The 21,962-nt window shown below is 41.8% G+C and overlaps 1 protein-coding gene across 1 annotated transcript in view; it reads left to right on the top strand.

Moving 5' to 3' along the window:
• The window catches only part of RGS6 (regulator of G protein signaling 6), a 263,848-nt gene that overhangs the window by 148,651 nt on the left and 93,235 nt on the right, over window positions 1-21,962 (top strand). The window contains exon 3 of the mRNA XM_058860035.1: window positions 9,124-9,223. Coding sequence (XP_058716018.1) covers window positions 9,124-9,223 — 100 coding nt within the window. The remainder of the gene's footprint in view (window positions 1-9,123; window positions 9,224-21,962) is intronic.

The following is a 21,962-nucleotide window of genomic DNA, read 5'->3' as shown; positions in this document are numbered from 1 at the left end:
TCAGCTGTGGAGTCTAAATCAAAGTGCAAATTCAGACCTTACCACTTTAAGCAAAAAATAGTCACCTTAAATTGGACTGGGTTTTTTGTTTTTTTCCCCTGTATGCAGAATAAGATCAGGAATGCAGCAGATCATTTTTTCCTCTTTCAACTGCAGAGTTTTCTCCCTGTTAAAGATTTTTTAGTGGGGTAGAAAATCTATTTTCCTTTTAAAAGGTGAGACCCAGAGAACAGCACAGCCCTCCCTGAGTGTTTGAGGCGGCTCGATGCTCATCATTATTCAGATATTTAAATATAGCACTAGCAATGCCAATTGAGCATCCACCAACTGCATCCCAACCTCTTATCTGTTTAATATTTATGTATCTGTATTTCATTTTAATAAATAATACATTTAATTGAATACTTCAGAGCAGTTAGGTAGTAGTTGCTGCATTTTGTAGCAAGGGGGGAAAACACTCATGAGGAACAACTTGTCTTTCTAGCTCTGCTCAACATTGTTTAAATCAATTTTTACCAGACCCAGGGATGGCCTTTTCCACCCTGTTGCATTGAAAGGCTCACTGTCACTTGCCAGTGGTGCTGGGAAGAAGGTGGCTGGATAGGCCTTTCCTCCCCTGCCTTGCATTGAAGCAGTCAGGGTGGGAGGTGGGCAACTCTGTGATTCCATCTCCTGAGTAGGATGATGGGCTTTGATTATATTGTCCCATTCCCAGCTTTGGAAAGTGTGAATGTGAGGTCATTTGGGGTTGTGGATTTGGTTTGAAGTGATTTGGGTGCAGTCCTAACCAGCTCTTCTCTTTATTAAGACTTGAGGGACTGCAAGTTCCTGGGTGATAACAGATTAGTGACCCACCATTGCCTGGCATTTTTCTCTCTGGAACTGTCTTATATTTCATGCTCCAGAGAAAAGTGAGATTCCTCTTCAAGGACTGTGTTTATAAATCTTTGGTTCAGGATTGCATAGGGGGAGAGAGGTGCTGTTCTCTCATGCCAGGTCAGGCACAGACCACAGTGTAATACTAAGATTCTTATGTGCAGCTTCTAAACTGGCTTCAATAACTGTCCTTGAATAATATTATAAATTGGAGGCTCAACCCAATGTTGCTGGAAGATTTAAGGTTTCACAAACTTTCTCAGTTGTTTTAGAATAAAAAACCCACAAGGCTTTTTTTATTGACAAGTTTTTTTATATAGGGCAATGTAGCTTTGTCCTGCATGAGAAGGATTAATCGACGGCCAGAACTCAAAGTGAAATTCAGGCTGTGGGAGCTAACCCTGGAAATACCAAAGCTGTTGAAACTAAACTTCCTTCTGGAATTTGTCAATTCAAGTGGTTTGTGCAAGGTTATTTTGGATGGCAGCAGAGTCACAGATTTGCTTCTGAGCCTTCCTGAGGTTTGGTTAACGGGCTTCACCCAGTGCCCTTCCCGCGGTGGGATGGATGAGGGACCCGAATGTGTGCTTGGGAGCAGGCGTGCCAGGGGCTCTGCCAGGTCATGTACAGCACCCAGCCCTGCTGCAGTAGTCCCCATGTGGGCTGTGGTAGCACGTCTGCTCCGCTCCTCATTCGTCACGGTATGAGCAATCTGGAGACCTGCATGGTTTTACATTCAGTGCAGTGATGCAACAGAAGAGAAAATCTCTGCTGTTTCCATGGCAGCTTGTGCGTCGGACCCTGGCTGGAGCGAGGCAGCAGGATGCTGTCAGTCCCTGCAGTCAGTGACTTCAGTAAACCACATCAAAGGAAAGCATCTACTCCTACACTCCCCCAAACACCTCTCGCTATTAGTATATGGGCACTGTGGTGCATATACAGAAACGCAGCTCTAGATTTCGTGTTATAACTTCTTCATATTTCAACCCAAGCTGCTGCTTTGTTTTGATTCAGTCGTCTTTCTGCAGATAGTCATTGCAGAGCACTTCAGGATTCTCCATTCAAATCTTGCTGAGGATGGCGTGGTCAGATAAAGTTAGCACCAGCTGACTGGTGACCTGTGAAAAATGGTCTGGGAGGCTCCATTCTGTCACAAGCTGGCAGATACAAACAGCCCAAATGGTGCCAGCACCAGTGCCTTCCCTTAGCAGCACTGCTGTAAGGACACAGGTACTAACTTCTTCAGTTTTCCCCCAAAGTGATTCCTTCAGTTCAGATCACACACTGAGAAACAGTGTGTAGATCATTCCATCCTACAGGTTTCCTGGCTGAAATAATCTTTGCATTTTTGTGTTTTTCTGTGCCTAGATTTGCATAGTTTGTAAGTTACACAAAAGCTACTTCTATTCAATAAATAGAGTGTGGCAGAGGTGGTAGTTTCTTAAAAAAAGTGTGACTTTCTTCACACTTCTATGAAGACACAATACTGTGGCCACTTGGTTTCCATTGGGGTTTTATTTAAATTTCATATTGTCTTTTCATTGGATATTTATGGTACTTTCCTACTGTTTTAAAAAGCTTAACACTTCTGCTTATGGAACAAAGTAAATATTTGGTCTATTTTGGAGCTAGCCTTAGAAGGTTTCTAATTAGAGCAGTTGTTCTTTAGTGGTGTAAGATCTCAGGCTCATTATATGCATATATGTGGCATCTTTGCCATAAATGTAGAAAGCATGGAAAAAAAATGCATCACTCTTTGGTGCATCACTGCATTCTGTTATGATGCACAGTGGAACAGAGTCACAAGCATTTACTACTGTAATTACAGTAGCACAATCAATAAGCAAGAGTTTATTTTTTATTTTTACACAGCTTTCTATCATGCCAAAATAGCTTCCTCTTTTAAGCAATTATAGCTCATGTAGAAATTGAGCTCATCGGGAGTTGTCTGTCAAAATGTTTTTAATGAAATATTGAGTTTGCATAACACTGACACATTGATGTCTTTTGCTTCTCACTGTTGACAGTGATGGGCTAAAAAGCTTGATTTTTGGGGAGAGAGAAAATTGCATTAGTTCAGCTCATTTGGAGAATCTCTGTTTGCTGAATTAATTTGCTATGCTTTGTTTTTCTGCTGAGTATTAAACCCTGTTTTCCAACTGTGCATATAGTGCCTGAGGGGAGTAGCTCCAGCTCTCATTTTCCGTGACTACGTTTTCTTGTAACGCAGCCCAGGCCTGAGCTGGGGTTGCTGTGCAGAGCTGACACTGTGGGCTGAGATAGGGGAGGCACGATCTGATCCAAAAACTGCTGCCTGCTACTTTGCAGACTCTGGGGTTGCACCTCAGCAGCTGAGTAAGTGTCACAGTTTTTCCCTAGGGATTGTTTTTGTATAATCCAATTGATGTGGTCAAACCTGTCCTTCCCTGTGATGACTTGTGAGTAGATGCTCACTTTCGTGAAGCTCTAGCTGGATTAGCAGCAGCATGCAATTAATCATGACAAATGCCTTGATGATTGTTCTTCACTAGCACCCTCCTATTCACAGCAGAGATATATCAATGCTAAAGCACGTTACCAGTTTCAAGGTGACATTATTAGCTCTGTTTCACCATCCCAATAAACGTATGAAGATCACAGTTAACACTTCCTGAAACACACTCAAAATTGAGGGAGATATGTGGTATACCCTGCCTTTATTTGAAATAAGTTCTGAAATTTAAAAAGTAGCAGAGAGAACTCCGTCAGGAAGAGCACAAGTATCACCAGTGGCCTGACTGCAGCTATCACTGGACATTGGTCAGGTGGGAAGTAGTTGCTATCTATGTTCTGATGCCATTTGGTTTTCCTTGGGACTGTGAAAGGTTGTCAGAGATGGGGAGCATATCTTTTGTAGTTGTGTGGCATCTGCTAGCCGAGGCATCCCAAGTCCTTGGACATATTTGAATTAAGTCTCAGCACCCCTGTGTAGTTCAGTACTATCTGTTACACTGGAGAGGAGACTTGGACAGGAGCAGATGATGCTGATTGCTGAAGGCCGCACCACAATGCTCTGGTAGTGCTGCTCTGCCACTTTCCAGCATTGTCTCAGAGGCAAGATTGTTCTTTCTCCCTTGAAAGGAGCTGTATAGCCCTTATTTTTCAGCTTTTTCTTCTTGTTTTTTGAGCAGAGTGAAATTGTCTGGACCAGTGAAGCAAGTTGGCTTCAGGCATCTTGTTAAATTAACTTTCCTTGTCTGTGCATGCGTGGGCTGTGTGGCAGGAGTCAGCAGGTGCAGAATGTACGGGCACACCGGTAGTGTCAGAGGCACTTATGGGAGTAAGAGCTGGCACTGCGACAAACAGGCTCTTATAAACTTGAATTTCAGTGAAAAGATCAAATGTGCTTATAATTATTGCCATCATGATAGCTGATAGCAGACCGATCCTTTGCTCCGTGTACCATCCAGCTCCCCCAATATGCATGAGAGCTGTCATCAGCCAGGTCAGAGAGGATCTTTGCAACTGCACAGTGCTCTCCCTAACCCTGTACATTTAATGTTGGCACTGATGAGTGATGCTTGGAGGCTCTCCAGCCACAGGTTAGCTGGTGACAGGAGGCCCCAAGGGTGGGGTAGCTGCTGTGAGTAATCAGACAGGCACCTGGTACATACTGAAATATTCAGAAATAGGCAGCAGGAGCTTTCCTGCAGGGTCTGAGGGAATATGTACATCTAACTCAAATGCTAGAATATGAAAAGGGCACTGTTTTCCTGACTAACTCACAAAATAAAATGGCAAAATGGGACCATGAGTGCCTCTGACATCATTATGAGGGTGCTGAGCCAGGGAGTTCCATTAGCTGCTGGTGGTGTCTGGGTGTGGGGCTCTGGGAGGTAGAAAATGGTAGCTTTTCTTCTCTGTGTGTAACTTTGCCCTTCCCTCAGCGTGTCACCTGCAAGTCCAGCCTTGACCAGGGCTCAGCAAGGCTGTGTGTGCTAACTTGCAGCAGAAGGGTGCCTGCTTATACCTTGGTGCTGGGAGAAAGAAAAGCTACTGAAAAGCTGAGAGTTGTTTTCTCTCTTATAATGGCAATGGGGTGTTGGGTGACACTGACCCAAAGTTGCTGGGCTGTGGTTGTTACATTCCTTGTTGTCTTATGACTTAGTTATCCTAATGCATCAACAAATGTAATCTTTTGTTCTGTCCTGCCTCAGAAAAAGGACTTCTCATCTTCCAGTGATAGACATCTTGTTTCTGACAGAAATTCAAAGTCTTCTACTTTGTGCCTTCAGCCTCCTTAGGCCAGCAAAAGTGCTCACAGTGAAAAAGAAGGTCTAATGAATGGTAGCAAGGTAGGCATTAGATTCCCATCACATTCTGTGTAACAGAATCTGCTGGTAACCTCTCATAAACTACCTGCAGTAGTTTGTCTCCACTAATGTGTTTCTGAATCCAGAAACCCTTTTCAATGCATTAAGAGCGGGATAATGAGGGATAAAAACATTCTGGATAAATGTAGGGAGCAGACTTGTCAACAACCAGTCAGGAGGAAAAGCAGATCTAGTTTGTTAGGCATACATTAAAGTGTGTAGCTAACAGTGATAGCAGATAGATGAATTCCTCTGGCTTTCTTGTGGAGATAGCAACTCAGAATCCACTTGGAGGGAAGAATTACAATTCCCTTTACAAAATCAGACTAGATGAAATAGCAGTGACCCACATCAAAGGAAAAAAACCAAAAAGCATTGCTCGTTCTTACTTTTGTTGGGCAGAAGTTAGTTCACTGAAGCTTGCTCATTTAGGAGAGAAAAATGAGGAATGCTTTGTTGCACTTTTTTCTGCCTCCTAGCCTGATGAAATGAGCTGTCCAAGGACTCTCATTCCCTGTCTGCAGAGAGGGAAGCCTAAGGGGTTTTTAATGACATGCAGAAGCTGAAGGGAGAGTCATTAGCACTCGAGTGTCTAGGTGACTCTTAAAAGTTAAGATTAAAAGCTTTGATGAAAGTGACCTTCACACTTCATGTTCCCTCTTTGCTTTTCTCCATGCTTGAATCTCTAATGATCACTTTTTTTCTGCTTTGTCACTGTAGCGCTTATTTTGTGAAATTATTTTATTCCATAGTTCAGCAGGGTGGTAATATCTGCAAGCATTGGGTGGGTGCAAAACAAAGGCTGGTGCAAAGGGTCAGATCTTCTCTTTTAGTGAACTGAACAAAACCTGGAAACATTGCTAGATGCAGGTTTTTAATATTTTAATTGAAATTTGATTTTAACTTTAGGAAAGGATAAAATTATCTTCAAATGTTTGAGTATGCCAAGCTGTCCTCTTCGAGCAGGGCAGAAATTTGCAGGAGAGCACAAGAAAAGCATGTTGGGAGTGGAAAGAATATGTATAACTTGGGGCTTGTAATCCTGTGGGCTCTTGAGCAGCAGACTGGAAATTCTGGGCATGCTGTTGGAGGATGACATGTGTATTTATGTCTGGATCAGTTGAGAGGACAGGAGAGAACAGAGGCGTGGCATTTGAGTAGAAAGGGAAGGAGAAAAGAAACATCCAACAATTTGAAACAAGGAGAGCAGTAAGTGCTAGTAGTGTAGTCAGGCTAGAAGACAGGAGTAAGAGAGAGCCTTTTGGGAAGAAGTTATCTCTAAGGTAGCTTTGTTTATTTTTTATTTAAAAATGCAGTAGGTATTTGTAATTGTAACTGAAACTGAAATTAATGGCCCTGTCTGAGACACCAACACCTGCTTGAATGACTGAAATGGGGAATAGTTTAGGTAAAAACAATATATCTTTCTTTTAAGATAATTAAAGTTTTATTTCACTTGAAATGGAGCTTTTCTTGTAGTGTTAATGACATAAATCATGCTGGTGTTCCTTTAGTTTATAGCGAGCAAAAGAGTAAAAAGTTTATTTTCCTGCACTGAAGTAATTATTTTAGTTCATTTTTTCATTCTGAACTTTTCATTCACCTAGAAAAAAACAGTTTTACCAAACATTACTCTTATGATTCTTGAAGCCCTGAAGTGTTCCTGAAGATATGGGGTACTCATAGCACATTTCAGAGTAGTTTCCTCCTAATATGCATGGAAAAATCTTTCTCTGATGTCAGCTATAAGTACATACAGATGAAGGCACATAAGTAGTCGGTAATACAGAGGGTTTTTCATTGTCTTGCGGAAACAGTTCTTAGTCTGACTGTATTTCTTGGATGAAGTCTAAGACTCAGAATGGAGTCAGGCTCTTTTCAGTGGTGCCAACCAACAGGACAAGAGGCAGTTGGCAGAAACTGATGCACGGGAAGTTCCACGTGAACATGAGGAAAAGCGTTTTTTACTGTGTGGGTGACTGAGCACTGGAACGGGTTGCCCAGAGAGGTTGTGGAGTCTCCCTGGATGCAATCCTGTGCCCTGTGCTCTAGGATGACTCTGCTTGAGCAAGGAGGTTGGACCAGATGACCCACTGTGGTCCCTTTTGGCCTCACCCATTCTGAGATTTTGTGAGTCTTGGTCTACTCTTCACAGGCAGCTGAGCTGCCCTGTCGCCTGATAGGTTGGAGTGCTGTAGCCTTGTAGGTGTGGGTTGATAACAAGTGATGCTGTCAGGCTCTTCTCAACAAAATTAAATGCTTTTTGTCCATTTTTCAGCAGAGCAGTTACCTCTCCAGGTATCTGAGATGAGCAGTTACTTCTGTAGATATCCTTAGACTGGAAAAAAGCCCAATGCTTTGATCAGCAAACAACTTTGCATAAGGCTCTGGCAAAAGGGAAATGTGTTATTAATTTTCATAGTGATTCATAGTTTGTGGGGAAAGTATCATTATTCTATCACAAATTAACTGTCTAAGTACCCAAAGCTCATGTAATATATTGAAAATGTCAGGATATTTTCATCTTTGCTATTTCATTCCCACTGAGAATTTGTTCAGGATGTGTTAAATTAAAAGTAATATATAAACAAGGTGTGAAGAGTTTAGTTAAGTGGTAACCCAAGGTTAAAAACACAGCAATCAAATTCAGTGCCTGAAGTTGGCAGGGAGATTGTCTTACCACCTCAGGAAGACTTGAAATTAAACTTGTTTTGAAATGTAGGTGTTAAATCTGTGAAAAAGCCCTCACTTGCGTATGTAAATGAAGTGGCTTCCCAGAGATGAAGAGAGCACGTTGAGCTCTTAGGCTGCCTTTAGGAGAGAGAGGGGCCATGCTCCCATCAACCTCCCTGCTGTGGTTCTGTTTCATAGCATCTGTGAGGAGGAAATCTTTTGGTAAAATCAGGGCTGTGCTCCTTGTCTGGCTGCCCTTGGCCACCTGTCAACAACAGTGGGTGGGGCTGTGCTGTTGGCTGCTTAAGCTAACAGGGACAACAGCTTTGGGTTTATTTTTGTTGGGCTTCTGAGACCTTATAAACTTGAAGGGAGTTTTTGGAGATACTGAATTTCTACACTGTGCTTGTGTTCAGCTTTTTTGTTCTCCCTGGCGTTGCCTTCAAGTAAATGCATGGCAAATAGCCTTAAAAGGAACAAAAAATCCTTCCCATTTCAGAGTAAGCAGGAGGAAGATTAAGCTCCTTCCCCCGGTAACTGGATCCTCTGATTGCCATGGCTTTTGAAGATGACTGTGTATCTTTCTGTATGTGATAGATTATGTGTGTGCCTGTGAACTAAAAGGTAGCTTGGCTTCCAAAATCCAACGAGTTTTCCTCTATAATAATTTTCTTTTTGGCTATTTACTTCGTGTGCTGACCATGGGACATGTAGCATTCTAGCCAACAAAATGAGGCAGGGAAAGTCCTCCTGCAGCTTTTCAATCTTAGACTCTTCTCAAGCCATAGGAGGTTGGTGACTGTGTGGGACCCTTCGGAAAATGAAAGCTCTCCCAAGGTTACAGTAATGAGGATTCAAATGAATGTGGGAGCAGAGGGGAAAGTGGACTGGATGTGAACATCCTTAAACTGGCTGAAGTGCAATCCCGTTCATCTGTGGAGCAAACACCTTTTTATCACCCCTGGTCAGCAAAAGAAGCACCATTGCAGTTGGATTGTCAGTATTCAACCACTGTCTTCAGAGCTGGTCTATGTTGTCTCATGGTTTCTATTCTCAGGGTTTAAATTTTTAAATGTGGGCAGGTAGCAGTGTCTCTACCTCTGTGTTTGTGCAGTAATACACCTGGTATATTTGAAACCCATTCTACCAGCAGGGCTCCAAAGTGCTCATGTTAAAGTCACCATTTTTCATAAACCACAAAGTCTTTCCGTTCTTTTGACAGATTGAAGACATCGTTACAAGGATGCAAGATGACAAAACAGGTGGAGTTCCCATCCGCACTGTCAAGAGCTTTCTGTCCAAAATTCCCAGCGTGGTCACTGGTAAGAACTGCAGTTGGCAGAGAAGAGAATGTGAGCTGGTGTTTCTGGCTCTAAACAAACATACTAAAGCCACAAAAAAGAAGGGACGTGAGGGAAAAATTTCCACCTCTGCTTAATCTTTTCTATATGTTGTTCTGTTACAGGCTGAAGTATTGAACAAAGATTCCTTAGTTCTGTTTTACTAAACAAGCATTTATATTTCTTTGGGGTGAGTTATTAAAAAAATGTTACGTAGTTTTTGTGGCTATAAGAATATCACCAGTCAGTCATTCCCTATGACAGGGGTAGGACAATCTTATGTAAGAGATCAGGAAAGACAGTTGAAATTGTTTCCTTGCTCATACCCAAATACTCTTACTGGACTTTGATCACAGGTAGAGGAATGTGAAATACCTTTTATGCATGTGTGCTGCTTTGTTAAAGCTCTGTGTACAAAAGTGTGGATGGTGCAGAAACAGGGAGTCAGAACAAAACCATTCCTCTGTGTATTTCCAGACAGAATATCTTCCAATGCAATGAAGACATCTGCCACTGATAGATGATGAGTTTATTCAGGATGACATAAATTGTGAGGATTTTTGGTTTTCTGGTACCTTTTTTCACTGACTCAATAGTAGTGTTCCTGAAGGTTCCTGGGGAAAATATCCACTTATCTGAGCTGAAAATTCATTCCGTAAGCTCAAGTCTGCAGTACACAGACTGGATGTCTTAAGGTCGACTCAGCTAAAAGAGGTTTCTGATACTCTGGTTAAAATTCATAGCATTAAAAAGGTAATTGATCTAGTCACCAAGCCACTGCACGTTACTCAAAAGGAAAAAGGAGGCCTCATTTTTAAAGATTTTAATAGGAGACAGCATTTTAAAACTGTGATTGGCAGCTCTCTGGCATGAAGGAAACTTCTCCCTTGCACTCAGTTCTGGAACAGCATCTGTAATTGCATTGTCTTGAAATGGCTGGTTTTCACAATTCAAGGAATTGTGAAAAGAAGATAAAATAGGAGCAAAACCTCTTTCCAAAGACCATAGAAATTCTCATATTTGGAGGGGAACAGGCTTGGTACCATTCCCTTCAAGTGATTTTAAGGCAGCTCCCTTGTGATACATGGACAGTTCATGAAACCTCAGAGTTTGAAAAGTATGGGAAAACAACAGTCCAGTGGAAAGCCCAAAGTTTTCTCCATTTGTTATTTTTCCTTTCAAATGCATAGATCTGCCTATCTGTAGATCAAAACCAAAACAAATGTTTTGGTTATCAGTGATTGATTGTGATAGATAAGGCAGGAGCACCTACATTTGAGTGGAAGCTAAGGACACTGGGCTTGTTCAGTCTGGGGAAGGAAAAGCTGAAGGGAATGAGAAGCTACAAAGACAGGGTCAGATCCTTTCTCAAGAATGCATGTTGAAAGTACCAAAGACAATCTACACAAGTTGCAGGGAAAGAAATCCCAACTGGATTTACATATAGGAAGAAAGTTGCTTATGGTCAGAGGTGGTGAGCATGAGCCCAGTGTCATGAAGGAGCTGTAGAACCAGTGTTTTACAGCTGTTCAGAAACCCCTGGGCCCAGCTGAACTGAGCAGTCTGACCTAACCGTGAATTTGGCCTTGCTTTGTGTGAAGGTTGGACTGCACAACCTTCAGGGGATCCTTCCTGAATTACTCTTCATCAGTGGATGCTCAGTTTTAGTGCTTGTCTAATTCCACACAATGTAATGAACACACAAGAACTTGTCTTTTCAAAAACTTTGTACTCATTTTGGGAAGAGCTCAATTCTAGACGATGGCATTCTCACACACTTTTATTTCTACCTGAAAAATGGAACAGCAACACAGAGATGTGATTTACTCGGCAGGCTCCCAGTGACTATGATTAACAGGGATTTATTTTTGCTTGACACTTCTATTGTAATTGCTTCTCACAGGAGAAATATAAAATCTTAAAGGAAAAGAAATATTACAGGAGTGCCTTGGTGCTCCAAACAGGCAGCTCTGTTTATAGTACAGTGAAGTGGGTGTTTGATTTAAAGTTTGAATACCAGGGAGAGAACTGCTTGTCTCTGTTTTGCTTTCATCTGTCCTGATGCCTTAGGTGTGAATGAGGTATTGGGTAACAGAAGGAGAATAAGCCTCAGGGAGTTATCAATAATGGTCCTCTCTTGACAAGAGAAATCTGGGGAAAAGGATGAAAAAACTTTTTTGGAATGTGTGATGAGTGTGTGTGGAGATGCTGTGCCAAAGACACATTTCAATCTGCTCTGGAAGCAGATTTGCATGTCCCCAGTCTTTTGGCTCGAAGTAGGTCAGTCAAAGGAGGACACATCACACCATTATCTTCTTGGTTAGGTCTCCACTTTTATGGGCCAGTCACAGAGAATAAAGTAGGATGGGACCAGTCTGTGTGGCACCTGTGTGCATGTGTCAGACATTGTCCAATGTTCAGTTTAGAGTATGGAATATGGAAAAAAATGCCTGAGGGCAGATTTTGAGTAGTGCTGTGATCCGTGCCCAGAGTAGCTTGTCAGCCAGTGCACGTAACAGCAGCTGCTGCAATAAATGGAGTTGCATGTTCCTCTTCTAGTGAGAAAAAATAATTCTCAGTAAAGCTTTTGTTTCTGTAGATGAATTGTTAATTCTATTTTCCCAGTCACCAGATTCTCGTAGGAACACCTCATTATACTAACCAGCAACAAAACTGGCTTTCTTATCTTCTTTTTGATTTTCATATCTTAAAACTAACCTCTTTTTTGGTAGGAGGACCAAACACATATACTTTTTTTCTCCCACTGGTTCAGTCTTGGTCTTACACAACATTGCCAAAACAAGTCAGAAAGAAGTCAGTGCTGCAACAGTATAGCTTTCCAGTACAAAAAGCCTCCTTCATGCTTCCCAGTTTGCCCCACATTCCCAACCTCATTTCAGATTCTCCTGTTTTGTGTGCTGTATGATGCTGTGTATCTTTGCTACCATAATCCAAGGGAGACATGCAGTCTAAAATCGTTGCACTAGTCTGCCCTCCTCCCAAGAGGTTTTGATACAGCTTCAGTCTGTTCCATACCCCCTGACTTCAAGCGTGGCTGTCCCCACAGCCCCGTTTTGAGTGATACCTCCTCCTCCTCCCAGCAACAGTCCCACAGCTGGTCCCTTGCTCCTGCCCTGCTCCTGACACTCACCCCAGCACTCCCTTGTCTTCCTTCTCTGCTCCCAGTGCTGCCATGGAGCACTCATGACATGCCAGTGCATTTCACTCCTGTCCTGCCATGCCTGTCTTATATAAGCCCTGGACCTCTCTCAGCAGAAAGTGCCAGTTTTACTGAAAGGTGCCAGATGGCCTGTCGCTACTTGAGACTCAGGAGCTAAACCAAGTTTAAACTGCTGTGTGTGTCTGTCTGAAGAAGCCAGCGTGTGTCTTGGCAAGGGCCCATGGAGTTGTCCCAGAACACATCAGAATGTCACTTACTCAAAGAAAATGCATTTGGGCGGAGTATGGAAATCCCACGGTGTTGTGAAAGAGAGACTTTATTATTGATAATGTTCCCTGATGATGTTCAAAACAGATGAGTTCTGCTGGAAAATTTTATACACTCACTGAGAAATTAGTTCCCTTGGGGCCAGTCTGAAGGTGTTGGTTGCCTTTTCCCTTCAGAGGAACTCAAGCACATCTCTCATCCAGATACAGCAGCCAGAGGCCCAAGGGAGAAATAAGTTCCTCGTGTCCAGAGTTTGAAAGGCCCCTGTTCAGGTGAACTGAACAAAAAAAGATTGTTGTGGCATGGGGAGCAGGCACAGGACAGGCAATGGTGGCAAGAGCCAGCACTCCTCACCTGGAGGGCAGGCTGCAAGGCTGAGTGCTTGGCCAGAACATTGCTTTCATAATGCTTCTTTTCAGGGGTAGAACTTGCCTTGGTGCCTTATGGAAACTACTGGCACTGGGACCAAAGCCTCCATGAGCTGAGTGCCAATAGATTTGGCCTCCCTAGGCTGTCTGTCCAGTTGCTTGTTTCACCTTAACACAGGTCTTTCACTGCAGGACTGAGTTTAATACAGATTTCCCTCAGCATCTGTGTAGTTTTGTTCTAGATATTTTGTCTTTCCTTTGTAGCTCTGCTTTGAAAAATAGGACACTTGAAATGTGGTACTAACTCTGTTTCAGGCAGTTATTAGATGTAGATAGTCCCAAATCTAAACCAAGTTCAATCTTTTGCTAAGCATGAATTAGTTTTATTAGTTAAAACAAGCAAACAAAGTTTGTTTTTTTTCAACAGACAAACAAAAACAGACAAACAAAAAAAATTTCCAAAATTTAAGTCAATATCCAAACTAATACTGGGTTATAAAGATAGAAAGAACATGCTCATGGGTTAAAATTGACATACGTTTTATGTGCATACTGTATAATTTTTGATGGTTTTCCACACTTCTAAAGAGCAGATGCTGCGCAGTAAATTCAACAGTTTAGCAATTGCTTGGTGGAAACCGGCTTGCCAAATACTGGTTGGGCCTACAAATCCACTTATTTCTCATAAAAAATCAGTTGTTCTGAGCAAGTTGCATTTCAACTAACTCGAGACTGGACTTCTTCAAAACTACTTACATTTCTTTCTTTTATGTAGCTTTTCAAATTGCACCCAGTGGAAATGTGATCCCTCCATCCCTCAATAAGAAGTCTAGTATTTCAAAGCTGCCATGATTCACACAGCATTAGACATGTCAGCAATTACATGAGTAGCACGTGTCTTGCAATTATTTTTTTTTTCCTGTAGCTTTCTCTTAAGCTCTCTACTTGCATGCCAGGAGACAAATTAACCCAGTTAAGGAGTCAAACTCTTATGCTATCTTCACCCTCACCTCCCTCCTCCCTCCCTTTTTCTTCTTAACTGCATCCAGCTTCCTACCTTTCAAATGGTGAGAAGGATAGGGGAGGAGAAGATGAAAATCATTGCCCTGAAGTGTAGCAATTTTGTGCGTGTTGTAAAGATGTAAAGCAACACCTTGTGAAGCAAAAGCCTAAAGGATTTGATTTCAGAGAACAAGGGGGACAGCAGATTAATCAAATAGGACGTGATTGTCAAATATGAGAAAGCAATCAGAATTAACATTTTAAACAGTGGATATTCAATATATCCCTCTCTGCATCTGCACATGTGCACATCTAAATACATGTAAGTAGTGTGTAAGTTTAGTTAGGAATAAGCGTAAGAGTGGTAAGTGTTGCATGCTAGAAATAACCAAGGACGGGTTTGTGCATTTGTGGGCGCTACGCAGAGCGAGCACTGCTGGTGTTTGTGTATCACTGCCCTCTGCTGCAACCAAGCCACAGTTCAGTTCACATCATGCAGCTGCTCACCTTCCTCACAAGTGCTGTGTCTGTGTTGTGCTTTCCCAGCTCAGGAGGGAGTGCACGTGGTGTGTTTTGTGTCCTGCTTGTTCCATAGCAGTGGTTCTTCTGTGCTGTGTGGCATAAAATATCCCAGCCCAAATATTGGGGTATGTGTCTTGAAAACTACTCTGGGCTTGGAGAGCAGGGATGGTTTTCATAGCTGGCTGTTGATGCTATTTCCATGTGTGTCATTCAAAATTCTCCATCCTCTTCAGGACTTCTGATCTCCAAAAAAGCATGCTTGTACATCACATGAAGCTTACATATCCCATAAAAATATGTGCATGCGCTATGGGATAAATCCTAAATGATTACATAAAATTAATCATTGCTTAAAATTACCAATATTGGACACTCTTCATAACTCTGTTCTTTCATATGACAGGACTTGACAGTACTCACACCTGAGATGAGAAATACTAGAGGAAGTGCACATCACAGCAGGGTGTGCATTAAAATTTGGCTTAGGCCACTGAAACACTTACAAAACCCATCCTGAGGCTTTAGAATTATTTCAGTCAATAAAAATGTTTCTTAAGTGCTAAAGCCCAGAATATTATGAGAAGCTTATATTAGAATTGTGAAGGTCCTTCCTGGTCCTGCTTGTCCTTGCAAGGACAATATTTGAACCTCTGCATCTGTCAAGTGAAGCTATGATAAATCAGAAACTTAAATAAGTATGCTGCATGAATATTCCTGTGGCCAAGGAAACTACAATGAAAAATCACCCAAATCACCAAATGATCCAGCTTTATCTTTCTGCAGTGACTTGTCTCCTTTTTCTGGACATCAGAGATGACGTCAGAAGAGAAAGTAAACCCAAGACAACCTTCCAGCCATGTGGGCACAAATTAGAACACAAAATAACAACTTTTCTTATTGATGAACATGATTATAAAAATTGCTGCACTGGAAAGCAACAAATGAGAGCTGTGAGCCTGGAACAAAGCAGATCCATTAAAAATTGCTTATTTTTTCTAATGTATTTTTCCCTACCAAAATTGGCTTTTAGGTCATTTCAGTCTTTCAGTTGAGACTAAAAGCTGGAATAGAGACAGATTGCATGACAAATTACCTGTTGAATTCCAGTGTTTAGATGAATTGGTAATTCGGCTACAATAGCAAAAAATATTAGGTATTAAAAGGGCCTTGTTGCTGACTGTGGTTTTATTCTGAAACACAGCATTTAGCTGATGAAATATTGTGGCTAATGAATAAAGCATTAAAAAGAAAAGTCAACAATATTTCAATGCCTGTAGAAATACATAGGGATGAATGATTAATGCTTTTCTGCATTCATCTCATCTTCAAAAGCACAGCTTTATTATGGAAGGTTGTTTCCAGATCTGAACGACACAGCAAAAGAGCAGAGATTAATTGTTAAGAACTGTGTGGCTTTTGTTTTTGGATGGGAGTGTTGAGCAGACTGTACTCAAGCTGCAATACTTCACCTCTCCTGTCTTCATAGCAACCTGGGAGTTGTGTGGGAAAGGATCTACCAACAGAGTTTTAGTTTTCCACACCTCTTGCTTTGTTTCTGCCCTTCCTCCAGCATTCCTGTGGGCTGCAAAGCATCAGATTCACAGCAGAGCAGCTTTGCTCCTGCTGTCCCCAAGAAGCCACATCCCCCTGAGGAGCATGTGGGGATCTCACCCTTAGACCAACCAGTTTTACTTTGAGGTAGTGCAAAAGCAACAAAACATAAAAGCACAATGATAATCAATAGCAATGTGAAGGCATGAATCTTTGAGTGTAGATTGATAGCCATTACTTTGAATCTGTTGCTTTAATTCAATGCCATTCCAACTATTAGAAAAATAAACAACTGATATTATTAGGTGAATACATCTCCCTCTTTATTCCATGCATAGATTCTCTTCATTGTTATCTAGTATTCTTTGACTTTTTAAAGTCAATGTAATTTTTAGGGTATTATTTATTGGGCAGATTCTAACTTGCATTTTAATTAAAGTTTATTTTGCATAAAAAAACAGTGTTTCTTCTAGGATTGAAATTTCCTGTCTTTAATTAGTGTGTTGTTTTAAAGAGATGCAGAAGTTAGCTTCAATAACTGTAAATCCAGGCTCATAAATAATTTTTACGTGTTAGGTTTGATTGGTGAGTATTGTATGTCTGATATATCTCAGTTAGAACATTGAAGTTACTATTAATGTAGCTCTTGGGGGTGAGGTGAAAAGGAAGGGTTGGCTTTGCTTTTTTGCTTTAAATAGTACAAAGAATTACACAGACCACCAGTTTATTTTTTCCTACCATAAATAGCCAGAAATCACTGGGGCTGAAAGCTGTGCTGGGCAGTGAGAATACATCTCCACAAGAAGCTGTAGGCAAAGGGGTTGGCGTAGTTCTAGATTGGACAAACTGTAGGGTCTGGTTTGTGTTAATACCCTGAATGGTCGATGAATACTTTGTTTTATTCTGCCTGTCCCAGCAGAAATACACAGCTCTTTGGTCTCTTATGTATTTGCACCTGAAAGGCCCAGAGATTTGGCTTTAGAACCTTCTATAAGAAAAGGCAAAGAGGACAACAAAAAGCTTTTCAGGCTTTCCATGAATACCCATTGCTATAAATATATACATTTGCATGTTTTCTTGGGCTTTTTTTTTTTCTCCTGTGTGGATAAATCTCTCAAAACTGCATGCTGGCTTCCCATGGATTTGTTTTGAGTATGGTGTGAACTGATGAGCTTGGATATTTTTGATGTATGATTCACTACCACATGCAGAGAAGAAAATTATATTTTGGTCCTGCAGAGCAATAAAACTAAGCAATTAGGTCTTGGTTCAGTTAATTCCTGTTTGGTGGCCGCGTGCTTTGCTACAAGAGAGTCTCAGGATTCAGCTCCATTGCAAGGCCATTTGCACTGTAAGAATTTTCTCCATGTAGATACCTCCACAATATGGCCAGGATTGCAGACTAACTCCTACCTAGGAATGAGTAATAAAACTGACAGGAAACTTTGAGAAGTTGATTAATGTAATATGCTAAGCATACTCATAGGCAAAAAAAAATGTAGAGACTGATGAGAACAGTAACTTGTGTTTCAAGCAGTGGAAGGTTTTACATCCAATTATTGTAGGGTCTGGTGTAATATTGCATAGAAATTCTGTAATTTTTGAACCTATTTTATTGTGGATAGGATTGTCTCTCTCAGTGTTTTGTTTGGTTTGGGTTTTTTTTGGAAACGGAACTGTTTGCTGGCTGATGCCAAAATGGTTGTGAAAATCACTCATGAGTTTTCCTTTCATGATATTTTACTTTTACTCAAACTATTCATTAAGTTTAACTCCTGTTTCCTGAATAGGTTAGACTGATGGGAAACCACACTTTTTAACAAATGAGATCTGCCAAATGTCCAGGGTTTTGTTGAGTGGTGTCTATGTTTTTTCTCTTATGCGAGAGGCAGTGACAGGTGAGCTTTCTAAGGAAGCCATAGTAGCCACAGAAAATAGAAGTTACCATGTTCTGATAAAATTTTGATCACAAGGCTGTCATTACTAAAGCTAATGAATTGGACAGTGGCATATTCACCACAACTTATTTCTTTTGTCAAGCAAAAAGACTCCAAAATCTGAAGACTAAATCTTATAAAATATGATTTATAATTTTGCACTGTAGCATCTCATGTTCATCATTTACGTCATCACTATATGGACAGTGCATTATCATTTAGTTTTGTGTTTGTTTGGTTTTTTAAGTAGGAAAAGATGATTTTAGAGCTCCAAAGAGCAAAGTGTCTTTGACACTCCAACCTCTTGTTATCCAGTCTGTCTGAACATCCAGGGCAGCCCCATCCTGAATGCAGAATCTGGCACTTGTCTTATTAAAATTTCATCCATTTGGTGATCCCATCCCTGTGATTTGCCCTGGTCTGTGCAGGACTTCTCTGTCTTCAAGGGAGTCAACAGCTCTCCCAGTTTAGTATCATCAGCAACCTTACTCAGTATGCTTTTGAGTCTGCATCCAAGTCTGAAGATCTTGTCAAGTTTGAAGATCTTGACAAGAACTGACCCTAAAATGGCGCCCTGGAGAACCCCACTAGTGACCGGTCACCCATCTGATGTCACCCCGTTCACCATCACCCTTTGCACCCAGCCATGAGCCGGTTGCTCACCCAGGGCGTGATGTGTTTATCCAGCTGTGTGATGGACATTTTGTCCTGAAGGATCCTGTGAGAGACAGTATCAAAAGCTTTACTGAAATCCATAAAGATTACATCAATTGGCTTCCTTTGATCAGCTAGGGGGTTACCTTCTTATGAAAGGAAATTATTGCTGTTGGCAAGCAACAGATCAAGGAAAGGCATCTTTCCTAGTAGGCACCCTTAGTACCTGTATCATGAAGTTATCATCTGTGTGTTCTGGGGATCTTTTGGATCTGTTTGTGCAAGCTGTGGAGTATTCCTGTAGTATGTTAGCATGTCTTGGCACCATCTCTGTCAATGACTTCCTGCTCATTTGCTCCCTGCTCAGCCCACTAGGCTGAGGTGCCTGAGGCGCCTGAGGCAGAAGTGTTACTATAGCCAGCATCATGAAGGGAGAGCATCCCCCTCACAGCTCAGCAATCCCCATGGCTGGGCACTGGCTCAAAGCAGGTTGGCTGGCAAGAAACATGAGGCCATGAGCTTCCACCTCTCTGTGCCAGGGGAAGCCCTCTGGCAGCCTTGATGTCTTCCTGAGGCATCATTATTCTCTAACACTGCTCTACCCTCCCCACTCCTGGCAAATCTGTAAGGGTTGTGACATTAAAGTTGGGGAAGAGGGGGGAGAGATCAGAACAGTATCTAATGCAATCAGGGGAATAAAGATCAAGAGAGTACCTCTTGCAGCCTCTCTACTGTAGTCAGCCTGCTTCTGGAGCCCTGTGCAAGTTAGATTTGAGCATAACTTCTAATTAGGTATCTGGGTCATGTTTGACATGCTCTTGGTTCGGCATTGACGTTTCTGTGCTCCTACTTAGCTCTAAATTTGCCAGCTGTTTTCCTTAAATAATTCCACTTTCCACTAAAGGATTGTGTATCTTATGTAATTACACCCACGGTAGCGTGAGGCCAGTCATAGGGACACGGAAGTAGAAATAGCTCCGCGTTTTACACCAGGCTTGGCATTCCTTAATTGAATCATTAAAATTTGGATTCCCATATCTGCTGTGACAAGTGTCTTTAGCTCTGATGAGCTCTCACTCATAACATCTAGACTTTGTTAGTTTAGGTGCAGCTCTGTCCTCTGTTCCACTGAGTTTTCTAGGCCTTGCCTGTCAGTTGAGAAATGTCGAGATTAAATTCCTTTTCATTACTTCTCTTCAGCAGTCTCAAAGGATTTATTACCAATCTGGATAGATTCAGGGATGAGTTGCATGAATTTTCTTCAAATAGTCTCAGGCCACGAAGTATTTTCTGAAACAGGGATTCACATTATGTGAGCTGAAGTTGTCACAGCAATTTAGGTGCAGATTGTGAGAGCTGGAAAAGTCATGCTGGGGTGTAGAGTGCCAGACCAGGAAAAAACTTTGCATGTGCAGTGACATGTTGGAGATTTGGCATTCTGAGACTACTGTTAAAGCAGAATTCATTCCATTAGGGCCCATACTGTTGAAAGTTAGTTTTAAAAATAGATGTCTGATTTTGTCAACACTCACTCCTCTTTCCTGGGGTTCCTGGGCTATTCTTTTCATCGAAAAGGCAATGCCCATTTTAGGGACAGTTTATTTGAGAACTGTATCTGCACATTGCAGTAGGTGCCTTACTATCCCATTTTAAAAAATAATTATCTTCTAAAATTAAGAAATCCTGATGCTCCTCCTCCTAATTCACCCTTTAGTTCCTGTCTGTTCCTTTTGCATGTGTGTGCTACCTTCCACCATAAGCCACACCCACTGTGGTTTCTTTAAGCCCACCTTTGAAAGACACCTACACGAAGGATGGAGCAGGACTTTTGACAAGAGCATGTTGTGGTAGGACAAGAGGGAATGGCTCAGACTAAAACAGTAGGTTTAGATTAGATATTAGGAAAAAAATTCTTTACTGTGAGGGTAGCAAGGCGCTGGAACAGTTTTCTCAGAGAAGCTGTGGATGTCCCATCCCTGGAAATGTTCAGGGATAGATTGGATGAGGCTCTGAGCAACCTGGTCTGGTGAGGGGTATCCCTGTCTATGGTAGGGGGGTTGGTGCTAGATGATCCTTAAGGTCCCAAGCCAAGCCATTCTATGATTCTATGAAAATAGCCCACATTTCTCAGGGATTAAAGCCAACATGCTCTAATGTGTGGGAAGACAACACACAGGAAACAGAGCTTGGGGGGTGTGAGGAGAGATTGAAAAGCTGTCACACCTTGATTGGGATGGTCATCTGCGATTGCATATTTTCATTTGTGGGTAACAGTGATTGTTTATAGGGACCTGTAGGTTTGCCCTGCAGAACAGGAGGGTGTCCTTTGCAGATGGTACTCAGAGAGGTGGATTAATATGTTGCCACTGTGAGAGGTAAAACCCACAGATGCTTTGTGTCATGTCTGCGTGGGTCCATGGAGCCACCTTGCTGGCTTTGCTAAATTAAAGGAAGGTAGCATCTGTTCTTCAGCTGTGTCACTTGACAGTACCTGATTGAGTCTGTGAGCCTGTTCCTGCCTGTGTCACTCACAGTTCATCCTGTCTGGTCCTGTTGCATAGCAAACTTTATTTCTGCAGAAGGGTTGTGGAATTCCACCACCCTAATGAAAACCTATATAGACTTGAACAGTAATATGAATGGCAGCTGCATTTTCTTTTGTTACTTAAACTTACCCTTTTTTTTAATTCTTGAACTTTGTACATTAAGCTTTTGGTGATGAAAATGGTAATTTCATGGTATGTTTTGGGGGCATGGGATAACATACAACCTACTCTCTGTAAATAATCAGAGGGCTGCATTAGTGACAATAATGTGCAATACGGTATTTTGAGTGAGAACTTGCTGAAGATCCTTTGGCATCCAGAGGGGTCGCACTGTATCTGTTTGGGGAATTTGCTGCAGGTGCTCTGTTCTGAGGTGGGTTTCTACACAACAGTTGTGAGCAAGACTGCAGGATCCCTGCTGGTGTTGGGATACGAGTTTTCCAAAAAGGTAGCTTTTAGAAAATCCCGGCTATAATGGGTATCCATACATGTCGGTGTGCTTGGAACCCTTGTGGCGAAGACAGTATTTTTGCAAGTTCCCCGTAGGTGCTGGGAGGGACAGAAGGTTAGGGCATGTCCTTTTCAGGTGTGTCACTTTTCTCCTGCTTCTGCCTTTTTTCCTCATAACCTGCAGCTGCTGAAGGGACCAGTCTCACCTACTGAGATGTGAGTGTGCAGATTTCTCTGAACTGA

This window comes from Poecile atricapillus, chromosome 1 (genome assembly GCF_030490865.1).
Source record: "Poecile atricapillus isolate bPoeAtr1 chromosome 1, bPoeAtr1.hap1, whole genome shotgun sequence".
Classification (NCBI taxonomy): domain Eukaryota; kingdom Metazoa; phylum Chordata; class Aves; order Passeriformes; family Paridae; genus Poecile; species Poecile atricapillus.
The sequence above is the reverse complement of the archived record's forward strand: the minus strand, read 5'-3'. Positions and strand labels throughout refer to the sequence as shown.